General features: G+C 38.0%; 1 protein-coding gene across 1 annotated transcript in view; it reads left to right on the top strand.

Annotated features, from left to right (window-relative positions):
- Positions 1 to 1,028: 1,028 nt before the first annotated feature.
- Positions 1,029 to 17,274, top strand: part of FAM188A (family with sequence similarity 188, member A) — an 81,484-nt gene continuing 65,238 nt past the window's right edge. The window contains exons 1-2 of the mRNA XM_011934277.1: positions 1,029 to 1,352; positions 12,456 to 12,535. Coding sequence (XP_011789667.1) covers positions 1,259 to 1,352; positions 12,456 to 12,535 — 174 coding nt within the window. The 5' untranslated portion in view covers positions 1,029 to 1,258. The remainder of the gene's footprint in view (positions 1,353 to 12,455; positions 12,536 to 17,274) is intronic.

Raw genomic sequence — 17,274 nt, 5'->3', positions numbered from 1 at the left:
TAAATGCCTTCCATGTGTTAGGAAGTACACCAAATCCTCTGCATGTGTTACTTTTTCCATTTATTCCTTACAATATATGAAATGTATGCAATCTCCCTTTTAGAAAGAAAAAAGCCTAGGTAGAGAGTAGGTAACTTGCTAGTAAGTGCAAAAGGTAGGAATGTGGGCCAGTATGACTCACAGCCTGGCCTCTTAACTATGCATTACTGCATCCCAAAGTAATATGGTTTCCAAGGAGTATAAAAACCTTACACAACCAAAATAAAAGCATATATATATATATGTTTTTTTTTAAAATCAGATTTTGCCCTTTTGTTTTAAATTCAAAGCTTGGGCAATACAAGCCCTCTTTTTTTAAGCAGCACAAACATAAGTTTTCACATGAACTCAATTTAACTGCTAGTTAATTAGTAAAACCTAAACTTTAGTCCAGGTGTTGCCCACACACTCTGCAGTCTCAAAAACTGGAGATGAAAATGCTGTAACATTTACAAACAGGTTGCTTTGAATCTGTTTCCCTACAAATACCTTGTAATTCTGTGTTGCAGCTGGTAGAAGCATTTCTAATGCACATTATGCCACATTCTTTGCCATGTTTTCAGGTACTAGTTGGTCTGACTTTGATTTATTGAAGTACAGAGGTGAACAGCCTCCAGCTTATGAGAAGTGCCTTAAAAAGGCAAGGATGTTACCGCACTGTGACTCAACCATTTCCTTATAGTTCTAGTTTTACAAAATTAATATTGTAAAATACAAGCAAGGGGCATATGTTCTAGTTCCTAGGGCCTGGGCCTCAGAGCCTCCAGCTGAGCCCACAGCAGTGCCTAGAGGAAGGAGGTATTCCTGGAGGTTAGAAATACGCCGACGTCTCCTCCCAATAAAAAACTACCACCCCACCAAAGGGTCGCAGACGGTTCAGAAAGAAGAGAAGCTACTTCCACCGCTTTCCGTGGCTGTTTCCGCCTCAATTTCACTTCCGGGGAGGGCACTTCCGGGCCCTCAGCTTCTAAGGGGCGGGAGTTAAAGAGGAGTCGGAAGTGGCACTAGCACTTCCGGTACGGAAAACTCGCTGCTGCCCGGACCTGGCTTGACAGGCGCGGTCTCTGCAAGTGGCTCTCAGCCCCTTCTCCTTCTTCCTGCCTCACCTTCCAACTCGTTTGCCGCCGCCGTCCCACAGCCGCTGTCTCTGGAGTTGCCCCTTCCCCATGTTCCGGGGCAGGAGTCCGCAAAGCGAAGACCCGCCCGCTCGTTTCCCATCATGTCCGAACTGACTAAAGAGCTGATGGAGCTGGTGTGGGGCACCAAGAGCAGCCCCGGTCTCTCGGACACCATTTTCTGCCGCTGGACGCAAGGTACCCTGGCGGGGCTCTCTCACTTACAGCCGCTGCTTCCTTTGCCCTGCGAGATTCCGCGTGTGACGCCTCTCGCTCCAGCCCCTCGCGCGCCCCGCACTCTGTTCCAGTCGCCGTGCTCAGCGCTGAAGCTGGACTTTCTATAGACACGCCCTGCCTTGCCTTGGTGGGGAGAGGTTGAGTAGGAGAAAGGTTACAGCTGCCACTAAATACCCGCAGCGCCTCTTCCATCCTCCGGGCTGCCCTTCGGCTGGGGAGGAGGAGGGGGTGGCCCCTTGCTGGGTTGCAGGGCGTGACACGGAAAGTGCGCCCCGTGTCCCGGTGCCACTTTCTCAAAGGGTGCTGTGGCCTTCCCCATCTTTACCCCCTAACAGAGCTTCTATTGGTGGTAGTTGGTCTATTTTTGGTGAGAAGGAGGGACGTCCACGGGAAAGTCCAAGTGGCTAATTCAAAAAGCAGTTTTTTATTTGTATTGTCATTATGTGGTAAGGTGTGGTACTCTGTGTGTAAACACTGTTGCTTGCTAAAAAGTATACTCTTGGCCCAAAGTATCCCAGTTTTGGATATGGTTTATTATCTGTCACTGTTAAAAAAGGAATATGGATCATAGTACTTCCTATATCGGTATACTTGTAACCCAGACAGGATTTTTACTTATATAAAGAGTCTTAGTACAAATAATAATGAAATAAAAGAAGTATTTATTGAATTCCTGCACCGTAACAGGCTGGGCGCTTTATACTGGTAACTATCCCTAATTCTTAAGTTTCGATAGGCAAACAACTGACACATTCCTAAAGGTGACTTAGGAAAGATGATGATGAGGTTAAAAGCATAACCTTGAGTCAAAAGGATCAATAATTTATGTATGTAAAACAATATTATTATTAAAACATCTATTTAGAGAACACCTGTTCCCGAAATAGACTGGGGGGAATTTTGGCATAGTAAATATAAACCCCTATTTCAAAACGTGTATCTTGTAAAAAAAATTCAAGATTTACATAATCTCTCTTTCCCTCCCAGATATGTTTGTTTTAAGAGCTGGTAAAATTACAATTATGATGTATTATAAGTTGGGATCTTTAGTTCCTCACTGTTGCTCTGCAGATGAAAACAATTAGTTGTGAAGGTAAATGACTGGGCCAAACTTGCACAAATTGATAGAACTGGGAATGGATTCCAGGTCTCAATTCCTAATACACCTCTGTTTTTATTATCTTCCTTTGAGTTTCCAAACCCTACATGTAATGACCTGGGCTATTATGTCAGTTACCTAATCTTGGGCACCTTAGAGGGAGATTTTATTTTAACACTTCCCACTTTGACTTACTTATTCTAATAGTAAACAGCTCTAAAATACTGTGAAGGACTAAGAAAAAATTTACTTCCATTGTAATCAGTTAACATTGATAAAACATTTTACAGAATAGAATAAGATAATATTCAGCCCTGTTTATATTTATACTGTAATGCAAATGCAAGGAAGATTCAGGGCAGCAGTTCCAGTAATGGTTAAGAGCACAGGCTTTGGAATAGATTCAGGTTCATGCAATTTAACTTATTTAAGCCTCAGTTTCCTTCTCTGTAAAGTACGGATAATAGACCTTACAGAGTTGTTGTGAGGATTAAAGGCCATGTAAATAATGTAGGCACTTAGCACACTATCTGACATATAGTGAACACTCAGTATATGGTAGCTCTTTTTATATTATTTTAAAAAATAATTTTATATTTATTTTAAATTATTTTAATTGTAGACTAAGCCAAATTCACTCTTTGGCTTTTTCCCAACAATTACAATTAGTTGTTTATTTGATGGATAATCATTATTCTCAATAGGACTTTATAATGACTTATTAGAATGCTCTGCCACCTTTAATCATGCAGAAATTCTTGAACAGGATTAGTTCCGTCAGTACCATTTCAAAATAAAGGATTTCTTTCTTTTTTCGTTTATAGAGTGCAGTTAGTTATATTTTGAATATGTAAGTCTTCAAGGCCTTACACTGATTAAGATTTTAAGGCAACCAAACATATATTTTTGAAGTTATCACCTCTGAATCAGAGGGGTCCTGTTATTGGTTTTGGTATGTTAACTGTTGTATTCATTTGTTTGTTCTTTGAGGCCATTGCTAAATATTGCTGTGGCAGTCCTTTGGGATTATGGGAGTAGACACAAGACACTGCTTTGCTGCATTACTAATGTGACATCAACTCTGGCTTTATTTCATAGTCTGTGACTGTCTCCAATTGACAACTGCAGTCTCATTAGTCTTCTGGAAGCAAGAGACAGGTGTAAGATGTTTGGCGTGAATATTTATACAGTTATATCTAGAGATATTTCATCTATGAAATTATATTGATTGATCAACTTAAATTCTTTTGATATGGTTGCTAAAACAATAAGCTGCAGGAGTGGCACATAGTTGTTTTTAATTGGCTTGACATTTTTAGATAATTCTCTTCTACAAATCCTGTTCGTTTTAAAAAAAATGTGGGGTGTTTTTCGTTTTCTTTTTTTGGGCAGTTTTAATTTTAAAGGCAATAAGCCATGTAATTTAAGGGCTTAAAGTTGGCAGGGTTTTATTTTAACTTGAAAATTTATTCTCCTCTCTGCTTCCCTCCTGCTCAATTGCCTATAGTACTTTTTAAAGAGTAGCATATAATTTTCACTTCCTTAGCTCATTAGCACTATTTATCCTCTCCCTTCCCACAAACTATACCAGTATTCCAAGCTCTTACAGTTGAGAGTCAGTAGGGTGGGAGGGAAGACAAACAGTAAATATAATGTAGCATAAATTACACATGTACAATAAATAGTTTGAAGATGAGGAGATATGGAGTTCTGGGTGGGGTGTCCTGGGCAGGCCTTATTTTAAGATGAGGTTTGAGCCAACACTTGGAGTCAACTCTGCTAGTCATGCAGAAGTCAGAAGAAAGAGTGCTCCAGGCAGAACAAATGGTAGTTACAAAACACTTCACACAAACTACGCTTGATCTGTTCCAGCAACAAGGAGGAAGTTAGTGTGGCAGGAGAGGGAATAAAGGAAAAGGAGAATAATAAAAGATGATATAAGAAATAAAATGGCCCAAATCATGTAAAGCTGTCTAGGCTATTAGAAGGACTTTTGCTCATCTTGTACATGAAGCGGGGGTCCTTCGAAGGTTTGGAGCAAAGGAGAGATACCACCTGACAAGCTTTTAAAGGATTGATCTGCCTGCTGTGTTTGAGGATAGACTGTAGTGGATTGGGATGACAAGATCAGAGAAGAGACAGTCGCAGCAATCCAGGGGAGAAAAGATGCCATCTTGGACAGGAGTAGTGGTACTGGAGATGGTAAGAAGTGGGCAGACTGACCACACGCCAACAGAACCAAAATAAGAATCAGCTAGACCTGACAGAAGTAGTATTTCTTGTATAAATAAAACCATTTTGACTTATTTGGAATTTATTTTCTTTTCAATATTGATTGCTTAGCTCAGTGTTTGGCAAACTTCTTTAAAGGGTGAGTGGCCTTTTTATTGCCTCTCAGTTCATCAATGCTATTGCAGCAAAAGCAGCCATAGTTAGTATGGGTGTGGCTGCATTCCAAAACATGAAAGCAGATGAGGGTTGTAGTTTGCTGACGCCTGATGGAGAGTGTAAACTCTTAGAAGCCATTTTTCCTTCTTCCAATTATTTTCCTTCTTCCAGTTATTTTATTGTTTCTCCTAAAGACTAGTCAGAAAGAGAGATATTTATTTTCACTATTTGTAGCAGTGCAGTGGGTGGATTTTTTTTTTTTTTTCTTTTTACCCAGGGGAAGAGGGGCATGTAGGTGTAGTTGATTGAAATTAGAGTTTTGGGCTTTCAGTGTAGCACAATTTTTGTTACATAATATGAAAAAAAAAATGAGATTTAACAAATAACTTAGGAAAAATGAGGGATCCATTAAAATATAAATATAAAATATATTAGGAGTTAATACACTTGGGTTAATTTAAGGTTTAAAGGCATGTTTGGGTATTTATTTTAATGTGATTTACTATTCTATCAAAGTAATAAAATGAGAACACCAGCATCGTTAATTTTTCTTCCGAAGTGAAGTTAATACTGTGGATCATATCGTTTCAAATATTTTTTTGTTTTTGGAAGGTTTTAACATTCTGTTATGTAGGTTTTTCCTTTCTTCAACATACCTAAATTATGATTTGCATAACAGCCAATATTTTGTAATTCGTAATTGGTAAGCATATATGACAAAATTAATTCCTTGGTACTTTGAATATATAATTTGTTTTATTCAAATACTTCAAAGTGTCTATCATAATATATTTATACTATATTTTACAGCTTTTGAAAATCTTACCTAACCTTTGCAACAACCCTGAAAGATAGCAAAGAACAAATGTAGTTATCCTCGTTTTTTAAGATGAGAGGTCCAGTTGAGGTATTTGACTCAGCCAGGATGTCAAACTAAGTCTTTCTATAGCCTTGTTTACGTGGAAGACTAGAACTGTAGAAGCTATAGTTGTCAAAATGGTGTGCATAATGTGTGTGTGTATATATATATATATAGTAAGTAATATGAAAACAAGAAATTGAAAAATTGCGATGAGGTTCATGGCTCAGGTTTACCCTGGTTCTGAGCTATAAAATGTGAAAATGAGAAAGACTTCTCTGTGATCTCTGGTACTGTGTAATGTGATATGAAATTGTATACATAGGATTAAGTGTTTTAAAATGGATAGTTTCAGACCTAATCAGGAAAAACAGCCATTTATGATAAGTTAAGTCCTTCTAAAACTAGGAAATAATTGAGTATGAGAACTCTTGACAAGAAAAGTAATGCTGTGTCCTGAGGAATTCAAACTTAAGTAAAACCTTATTATAAAAAGAGAAGTCTACTTAGCATAGTCCTGTTTTAGGATAGAATACTTTATTTTCATTTAGCTGAATTTATTTCATTTTGGCTCTAATAACCTTTGTCCGCTATCACTTAACACACTGAAACATGTATATTGGAATTAAACAGAAATTGGCATGAAGCATAACTGCTTAGAATTCTCTCCATGGGTTTTTAATATTCAGAGTGCAAAAGCAACTCACTATAATGCAGTTCATGGATAATTGGGTTACATTATTTAAATTTTTAAGGAAGGCAAGATCCATTACTAATTCAAACTTCAATTTCATACACGAAAAGTTTGGCAGATCTTAATTTCACCTCTGCACTTGGGTACAACACTAGGGGCCATTTCCTTATTCTCAGTAGGAGAAGAGCTGGTCAAACAGTGAAGATTTCATCTCTTCTTCCTAGGTTGGACCTTAAATTTGGTTGTTTTAACATAACCAGAAACCTTAGTTGTCACTTTCCTTATTACATTTGTTCCATGCATCTTCTCTATTCCAGTTCTCCATTTGTCCTATTTTTGATCTTCCAGGCTGCTATGTATTGCCGGAGAAAATTGTGTCCAGCACCAATACTTAAATCTTAGCTGAGCCCTCAGTGCTTCTGTTAGTTCTTTCCTTATGTTTTTCGGAATTAACACTTTCCTCAATTCTGTACCTTTCTCATTCTTCTCACTCTCAATATGTAACACCTTTTCACTTTTTCATTTTTCCTCATATGTTTAACTTAAAAGTCTTCTAAAATTTACTTCTTCTGGTAGGCCAGTGGCTCTCAAGTTTTTGGAACTCAGGTCCACATTACAGTGTTAAAAATTATTGAGGACTTCAATATGAAAAAGTTAAAACTTAGACTTTGGCATTGTTTTACATTTTTGCAGATCTCTTTAATATTTATCATATTGGAAGACAGCTGGATTCCCACATCTGCTTCTCCGGTCTATGGCAATATATTGTTTTGGTTGAAGTGGATGCAGAAAATCTGGCCTCACATATGTAATTGGAAAAGGTGTAAGAAGTATGGTAGTAGCCTTTTTGGATAATTGCACGTAGTCTTCTTTAATACCACACCAAAACTTGACACGTCAGAGTATTGTAGAGATTAGTTGCAATATGAAATCTAAAACTGAATCACATAACTTTTCATCCTCTGTTAAATTGAAATCCTTTGGTCTGTCTTGCAGTTCGAGTGGATCTCTTACCTGTGCATTAATTTGTAACAGTATGCATCAGTGATTTGGAAATTATTGGTCTACTGACAATCTTCCAAATGTTAATGTATGTCATGATAACCACACTAGAAGGCACGTTTGTTTCTGTTATCAGTGAGCTCATCAGAACAATCTGTAAGCGTTGAGAAGCTGTCAGACTCACAGTGCTGGACACAAGTTTTCCAAGTTACTGCTTGAAAGCTGGAAATTTTATCACTGGCTATTTTCCTTGAAATGTCAAACTCACTTATTTCTGAGAAAATGTCAGCCAAATACTCAAATCTAAATAGTTGTAGCTTATTGGTAGTTATACTAGGTAAAAGTAACACTCCATTAAAAAAAAAAAAAGTAGCTAGTTCAGCTTGCAACTAAAAAAAAAATTACACATATACTTTTCCTTGAGATAACTTTTGAGCATCATACCCAGTATGTAGCAGAAGTGCTTTATGGGTAGCTTCCATTTTGTTCCACAGAATATATTTTTAAAAGGACACTGTATTCAAGATCAAGATGTAATAAAATTAGTAGTAAGTGTGTTCTTAAATTGGCTCTGTAGTTGTGTGAGGGTGTGGGGGTGTTTTTTAGGACAGTGACCACTAGGACAGCTTGATGTTCCTGTGTTGATTTGTGCTAAGGAACCGGCAATGTAATCCACCATAGCTTTTGTACCATCACTGTGAATGTCAACACAGCGAAATGGGCAAATCATGTCTTAGTTTTATCATTTAAATAATTGTAACCTCCAGTGGGCCCCCTGAAAGGTCCCTAGAACTTCCAGAGGTATCTGTGGACCACCTTTAAAAGTCTTTCTCAGCTCTTTTTCAGGACTTGGAGACCTTAAACTTCGTCTTTTCCATTTAATCGTTCATTCCCTTTTCTCAGTCATGCCCTTCAGCCTACAAAATTAATAATTCTTGATCCAACTACCCTTCAAACTATCATTCTTTTTCCCTTCCGCCAAACTTGAATATAGTTGTCTGTTGGTGTCCGAGGGGTAGTGGGTTCAAGGACCCCCCTGCAGATACCAGAATCCATAGACGCTCTGCAGTATTTGCATATAACCTACACACAACTTCCCCTATGCTTTAAATCATCTCTAGATTACTTACAATACCTAATACAATGTCAATGCTATATAAATAGTTATTACATTGTATTGTTTAGGGAATGATATGAAAAAGTCTGTACATGTTTAAGACAGACCCAACCATCCTTTTTTTTTTTATCACCCTCAAATATTTTCCATTTGTGTTTAGTTGAATCTGTGGTCACCAAACCTATGGATATGGATGGCCAACTGTAGTTTACTTTTACTATTTCTCTTTCTAATCCGAATTACACTTCAACCTTAAAAATTTGGCTACTCTCCCCAGTGCTGTAAATTTATATTTTTAGTATTCCCAGTGACATGCTTAATCTAGTATTTTAATTTGTATCTTTATTCAGCAGCGTTTGTCATAGTTGACTACCCTTTGCTTTTGATTTTTCCTTTCTAAGAGCTCAGTTAATGTGCTTCTCTCTTATCCTTCTAATTTTTGTCAGTCTTCTTTGCCGACTCAGCCTCTGCTCACTTTTTAATGTTCCCAACTTCATTATTTTTGTTCTATAGGTGCTCATGCACTTTTAACTGACATGTTTAAGGTAATTGAAATTGATGCCTCTAGTCCTGAGTCTGCCCTGAGCTACACACTTACATCTCCGATTTCTAAACGTTGCCAAATAGTTATCTCACATTTTTGAGACTGAACTTGGTATTCCTAGAAACAAACATGGCCATTATCTTCCCTGCCAAAACGTCAACAGGCATTAATTGAGCAATAGCTATACAACATACTGCGGGAAAACAGTGATCAGTAACACAGATACAACACCGGTCAGGCAAGGCAGATGATTAACAGGTAAACAAACAATAACTACAGATTATGATAAGTACTGGTTGTGCTGGGGGATGACGGAAGAGACTACTTACATAGGTTTGTAAGGAAATAGCCCTCTGAGGAATTAACACCTGACTGAGACCTGGCAAGTAAGGATTTATCTATATGGAGAGTAGAGGAAAGAGCATTTTCATGTAGAGAAAACAGTAAGCATCGAGGCTACAGGTAAAGTCTCTGGGATGTTCTGAGGACCTAAGGTCACGACTGTAAGTGTAAACAGAGTCAGCTGGATTGATAGATCATACAGTGTCTTCCAGACCACAAAAAGGAGTTTGAGTTTTATTTTAATTGCAGTGAGAAGCCATTGAAATGTTTTAAGCAGGCTGTGTCAAAATCTGATTTCCATTTCTAAAATATTCTTCTGGCAACTATGGTGAATACTTGGGGACTGGACAGGAGGCAGGAAGGAATAGGGAGACGTGGTTGGAAACTCTTGACAGTATTTAAGGTCAAAGATTATAGTGGTTTGAACTATAAGGTGGACTGGAGATGGGATGGAAAGGAACATGTTCAAGATATGTTTTGAAGCCTTGAAGCAGGAAGACCTTATCTTAGGGTGAAACCTAAAAAGTTTGAGTTTTCCAGAGAAATGGTTAGCAGGTGTTTTAAGCAGAAGAAACATCATGTACAAAGGGTAAGAGACAGAAAGAAAACGAAATATCTCAGGACCTGAAAGAAACCCAGTGTGCCCAGAGTCTGAAAGGAAGAATGGCAAAGGGTGAAGAGGGAGATGCAGGCAGAAGCCAGATTATACAGGACCATGTTAAGGGACTTAGACTCTGTCTGTGTCTGGAGTTTCTAATCTGGGCTGTATTTGGGAATTACGTGGTTATAACCAGTAATGGAATTACTGAGAGTAGATGAGATTACTCAGGAAGAATGCATAGAATGAAATGAGCTTAGATCCTAAAGCCAAGACCTGGGGAACATTAGCACTTAAAAGCAGTGATCATGGAGACAGAAGAACTAGAAAAGCAAAACTTGGAATGAAAAGCCAAGGGACAAAGGTTTCTCAGATTTGTGGTCAGCATTTCCGATTGATTCTTTGGGAGATTAAATAAGATAAGACTTAGTAACTAGCCTGTACTGGTCACTGATGAACTTGGGTGAGAATGAGTTTGGTTCACTCATGGGTTGAAAACCAGATTAGTGAGGGTTAAGTAAATAGTTAGGTAAGAAAATTGAAACAGGGTATATATAGATGACTAGCTGGGCTTTGGGAGGACAAGAATGATGGAGTGCTGGTTGGAGTTTTTGGTGGAATCTTAAGGTTTTGTTTTAATATGTGAGATAAATGTTTATATGCTTTCTGGAAGAGATTGAAGATAATGAGAGGAGGTGGGATGGAATGGCACCCTCTCCTTTGCTCTCATCTGGTGTCTCAAGCTAGAAACTTGATAAACAGCTCTAATTTCTTTTGTACCAAGCCATTGCCCCACTTAAACATACTAAATAAATCTTATTTTTACCTCAGAAATATTATTTGAATATACTTTCTCTTCTCCACGCTAATGTTGCTTTCATTAGGTCAGCAGCATCTCTATAGGGATGTTTAAACAACTTCTTCCTGGTTCTGTTCCTTTAAAAAAGGAAAAAGGAAAAAAAGAAAAAAGCCCAGTAAGATGATATTATTGTTTTACTGAAAGATCTCTGCTGGTTAAGTCCTGGCTCTTTGATCCTTTGCAATATTAACCACTTGTCATCTTTCCTGCTGCCCATTTGCTGACACCTTCATCCTACCCCCATGCTACCCTTTAGCTATGTTAAATTTTCTCTGATTTATAAACATTCTCTCCTCTTGGAAAACCTTTTTTCTTTAATTAAGGTATTTTCTGTAGCTGAATTTTATTCTTTCACCTTTACCTCTCTGGCAAATTGCTGTTCAAGATGAGCCTGGAAGTTACCTGTTATGATAGACTGGAGCATGCCTTTCTGTGTCCACAATACTCTGCATTCTTCTGTTACAACATTCGTTTATTCCTTTATTTTGGTAATTATCTGTTCGTATGTCTCTCTTCACCTGGACTAGTGGCTCCTCCAGACCAGAGACTGTGTCATCCAGGCATATATCCTAGATGTTTGGCATAATATCAGATGTTCATTAACGTGAAGTGATTTGGCTGAATGACTGAATAGTAACAATTAATGGAATTTATAGATTCTTAGCATTTTGGAATTGGGATTGATTATTTTAATGAGAACACTGAGGCCCAAGCAGGTGAAATGATCTTCAAAGGGTTATCCAGATGGTCACTGGGTTCTCCCAACTTCTCACCTAGGGCCCTCTGAAGAACTTCCACTAGTTGCTATCAGTCAATGCTGGTTAGGTAATATTTAAATTAAGGTGGAGCCAATGTAAACACATGTACTGTCTATGATGCCGTTGTGTTGCTCTGTCGCCCAGGCTGGAGTGCAGTGGCGCGATCTCAGCTCACTGTAAGCTCCACCTCCTGGGTTCACGCCATTTTCCTGCCTCAGCCTACCAAGTAGCTGGGACTACAGGTGTCCACCACCACGCCTGGCTAATTTTTTGTATTTTTAGTAGAGATGAGGTTTCATCGTGTTAGCCAGGATGGTCTCAATCTCCTGACCTCGTGATCCACCTGCCTTGGCCTCCCAAAGTGCTGGGATTACAGACATGAGCCATCGTGCTTGGCCAATGCCATTTAATTTTTAGCTTATAGAATGTGAGTGAAAGATTGAAATGATACAATGATATGGTATTTAAAGAGTTCTAAAAATTGTTTGAATTTAGTAGATTAACTAGTCCTCCTCAGATGAAAAGTCAGATATAGTGTCATTTTACTAAAGTCCATACTTTATCCTCCTAGAGGACTTCCTCGGTGCAAAATGTGTGGGTATATGTACTCTTGTGTACATTTTGGGGTGGGGGAGCATAGGTTCTATTGTTTTTTTTCAAAAGGTTCCTTAATCTGCATCTCATGACTTGAAGGTATTTTGCTATTGTGATAAGTGATCGTTCTCAAAGCAAAGTACATGAAAGATTCTTTTAGCTACTGCTTGAATTATATTTTTAATCTTTGCTACTTGCTTTCATTTTTAGGGTTTGTGTTTAGTGAATCAGAGGGATCTGCATTAGAACAGTTTGAAGGTGGCCCCTGTGCTGTTATTGCACCTGTTCAGGTAACATAGACTCCTTTACCAACTCCTTAGAGGGACATGTTGAAATCTTTCATACTTGTTGTTTTTTAATGTCTGTACTCCATATAGTAATTATGAGACATGATCAGTTAACTCTTAACTTTTACTCTTGTGTATTACAATAAATATCCAAAACAGAAATGAATTCAGAATATTGATGAGTTGCACAACACTAGCCTTTTGACTATATTTTCAAGGAAAAATAATAGGTGTTTCGTGACTTTGAGAAAATTAGGAAGTTTCTTGACATCTTTAATATAGAGATCCTATTAAGTAATAACATGTTATACTTTAGATAGGTACAATCGCTGTAATTGTACTATTTTCATTTGTTCAGTCTATAAAAGTTATTTTCCTAAAGTTGAAGATGATTTCATATTTTTATGGCCTATAACTTTTTCAAATTTGAAATAAGTTGGCAGCTTTTACTATTTTATGCTATAACTTTGACTTTTCTGATTGAAATTTATAACGACTGATTTCAAACAATTTCAAAAACCAAAAGTTTTTCTTTGCACAAAACATAGGATTTATCAAAATGTCTTTATTTGATTTGGAATCTTGATGTGTTACATTGTTTGAATTTCAAAGGCTGATTCGCTATGAACTGTTAAATTGTTAAAACTAAGAATTGAATTCTCAGTTTACGGCAATACTGATGTCTGTGAATGACAGTGTAACTTTAGAACTGTCATAAAAGAACTGTTATGAAAATTACAGCTAATTTATTGTTTTAACCATCATGTTTTGAAAATATATATTTAATGTGGCATTTATTTTTCTTTGGGTATAAAGAATGCATTCTGGCCGGGTGCAGTGGTTCACGCCTGTCATCCCAGCACTTTGGGAGGCCGAGGTGGGTGGATCACAAGGTCAGGAGATCCAGACCATCCTAGCTGACATGGTGAAACCCCGTCTCTACTAAAAATACAAAACATTAGCCGGACGTGGTGGCAGGCGTACATAGTCCCAGCTACTTGGGAGGCTGAGGCGGGAGAATGGCGTGAACCCGGGAGGCGGAGCTTGCAGTGAGCCGAGATTGTGCCACTGCACTCCCCTGGGTGAAAAAGCACACTCTGTCTCAAAAAAAAAAAATGCATTGCTAAACTGTTGGCTACAAAGTAAATTGTTTCTCAGAAGTTATACTCTATATATTTACATTGCCAAAAATATATTTTTGTAAAGAAAAAAATTATGGTTGATTCGAAAATATATCTTTAGTAGATCATTTTTTAAGTTTTTTTTTTTTGCATTAGAATTTTTTTAAATGAAGAAAAATTTGAATGTCCGAATCTTGCCTTGGAATTATGGAATGTGAAGAATGAAATTTAACTATAAATTAGTAATTATAGCTGTTGTACTGAGTAACTGAAACAAATTTTGGTTGTTAGTAGGAATGTTATCTGAATTTGAAGATTCCTTTGTTATGTCCATATGTAAATTAGATTATGTAAATACTGCCCCTCTTGGTCAGTAATAGCAAGGTTTTTATTGCAAGTAGTGCATGAATATAGTTAAATGGAGGGTATACCACAGGAGTTTCCTGTTTTGTAAAATACAGTATATTTCAGTAGTGGTAGTTATTTTTGCAAGTGGGGTGCTATGCAGTGATGGTTATATTCAAAGTCCTGAACCTACTTTTCTGTATCTTTGAGGTAGTAATTAAGTTTACGAATCACGGGTGGGCCACCACGGCTCACGTCTGTAATCCCAGCACTTTGGGAGGCCGAGGCAGGTGGATCACCTGAGGTCAGGAGTTCGAGACCAGCCTGGCCAATGTGGTGAAACCCCATCTCTACTTAAAATACAGAAATTAGCAGGGTGTGGTGGCAGGCGCCTGTAATCCCAGCTACTCAGGAGGCTGATGCAGAAGAATCACTTGAAACCAGAAGCTGGAGGTTGCAGTGAGCCGAGATCGTGCCACTGCACTCCAGCCTGGGCAAAAGAGTGAAATTCCATCTCAGAACAAAAAAAAAAAGAATCACATAGGCCAGGCACAGTGGCTCACACCTGTAATCCTAGCACTTTGGGAGGCTGAGGCAGAAGCATTGCTTAAGGCCAGGAGTTCAAAACCAGGCTGGGCAACATAGTGAGAGCCCTGTTGTAAAAAAAGAAAAAAAAAATTGAAAAAATTAGCTGGGCATGGTAGTGCACACTTGTAGTCCTAGCTACTCAAGAGGCTCGAAGGAGAGGGTCTAAGCTCAGGAGTTCAGGGCTGCAGTGAGCTATGATCATGCCACTGCCCTCCAGCTTGAGCAATAGAGTGAGACCCCATTTCTAAAAAGGAAAAAAAAGAGTCACGTAAAGTTTTATTTATTTACTTATTTTCTTTTATTATTATTATGTTTTTGAGATGCAGTTTTACTCTTGTTGCCCAGGGGGGAGTGCAATGATGCAATCTTGGCTCACCACAGCCTCCGCCTTCCAGGTTCAAGTGATTCTCCTGCCTCAGCCTCCCAAGTAGCTGGGATTACAGGCACGCACCACCACACCAGTCTAATTTTTTTTTTTTTTTTTTTTTTGAGACGTAGTCTCGCTTTTTCTCCCGGGCTGGAGTGCAGTGGCGCGATCTCGGCTCACTGCAAGCTCCTCCTCCAGGGTACATGCCATCCTCCTGCCTCAGCCTACCTAGTAGCTGGGACTACAGGTGCCTGCCACCACACCTGGCTAATTTTTGTGTTTTGTAGAGACGGGTGTCACCGTGTTAGCCAGGATGATCTCGATCTCCTGACCTCGTGATCTACCAGCCTTGGCCTCCCAAAGTGCTGGGATTACAGGTGTGAGCCACCACGCCCGGCCACACCCAGCTAACTTTTGTATTTTTAGTAGAGATAGGGTTTTTCCATGTTGCCCAGGCTGGTCTTGAGCTCCTGACCTCAGGTGATCCACCTGCCTTGGCCTCCCAAAGTGCTGGGATTACAGGCATAAGCGACCACGCCTGGCCGAGTCACGTACACTTTGTAAAGAATTTTGTTTGTGTTAATATTTCAGTTTAAAAGTCAAAACTAAGTTATTAAGGATGACCAGAAGTGAGCAAATACATATATTAAAACTTTTTTAGAGTATAAAAATTAGAGCATAATACTGTTTAAAAAGAATAGGCAAAATAATGGAACCAAATAGCTAATATAATCATAGACTTCATTACCTGTAACAATTTACCTGAAATTTATCACACCAGGAATAAAGAAGGAACTAAGATCAGTGGTGAAATAAAATAAAAGTTTGGTAAATCCCATCCAGATGACTTGTTAGCACTTTGAGGGGAAGATAAGTTTAGATCATTTTGTACCATATATCAAATATATTTTTGGAATAATATTTAACCATAAGAAAACTTAATGTATCATCAACACTCTTAAGAGAAACAGTGACTTCCAAACTAATACATATTTTCATTAAATATTGGCAATAAAAGGATATTGTCTTTCTTATATAAATAACTTGTAGAAGTTAATTAGAAAACCACTAAGATTCAGGGGTGAGATGGGCATAGATGTGCAGTTGTAACAGGTGGAATGATGCTTCACGGCCAAAGAATCAGGATGCTCACCCTCACTAGGAAGCCAGAAAAGTAAAAATAAAACTGTAACTAGATCCTATTTCTTACTTTTTCTCATCTTTAAAGATAAAATTACAAATGCCAGTGCATGTAAGGGTGGGATGATGCTGGCACACTCATATGCTGCCATATAGAACAAATTTGTACTTTGATTTTGGGAAGGAATTTTAAACTATAATTGGAACCATGACAATGCAGATTCTGATGCAATAGTTGAGTTTCTGTGAATCTTTTCTAAAGAAATATTTAATATGGAAAAAGTTGTATTTAAGAAGGAGCTTATATATTAAAGTAGCAAAAAAATTGCAAGCAATCTAATGCACAATAGTGTAATTTAATAAGTAAATTTTGATAAATAGCTTGATAGACAAGTAGTGATTAAGAATTATACTTACGAATTCTGTAGAAAAACAGAAAATACATTCATATGCCCATTATGATTTTCACTTGTAATAAAATTAAAACTAGGTATTAAGAAACATGGGAAGGAAGTATGTCAGAATGCTAACAGTAGTTGTATTGGCAGTGAAAAAATGAATCTCCCCATCTCACTTCTAAAATGTTGTGATGTGGTTATACTGTTCCACTTGATGGTTGTTGCCATTTTGGGGAAAAATCAGAAGCACTTGCTTACAGTATTTGTACAGACTTTATGCCTACGTAAATGGAATATTACTTAGTTTTTTGTTGTAATACCTTGAGTTGTTTATTGGTGCCAGGTACTATGCTAAGTGCATTACATAGATTTTCTCATATAATCCTCACTGTAACCTTTTAAAGTTTGTACAGTTATTTTTAGTTAGTAATAGTGGAGCCAGGATTCAAACCTAAGTTTGCCTGATTAAAAAGCAGTCTTCCTAATCTGTACACTAATACTTTCAAACACAGGTGAGGAAAAGTCATCACTGTAACCTGTTTTTCTTGGACCTGCCCTCTAGAGATTCAGATAGAGTAGGTGGAGCCCAAGAATCTGCAGTTTAAACAAGTCAGGTGACTGGGATGTAGCTACCGTTGAACTAGTTTGAGAAGGAGACACTTCCCTATGCAGCTTTTTATCCACTAGCCAATGTAACATCATTGACTCGCTTAAGGGGAAGTTTAGAAATCCATTTGTCTTTTCTTCTGAATCTTGTAGCTTTTTTAGTTAATCTTGAGCTCC

Source organism: Colobus angolensis, unplaced genomic scaffold (genome assembly GCF_000951035.1).
Source record: "Colobus angolensis palliatus isolate OR3802 unplaced genomic scaffold, Cang.pa_1.0 Scaffold133, whole genome shotgun sequence".
NCBI classification, from domain to species: Eukaryota; Metazoa; Chordata; class Mammalia; order Primates; family Cercopithecidae; genus Colobus; species Colobus angolensis.
The sequence above is the reverse complement of the archived record's forward strand: the minus strand, read 5'-3'. Positions and strand labels throughout refer to the sequence as shown.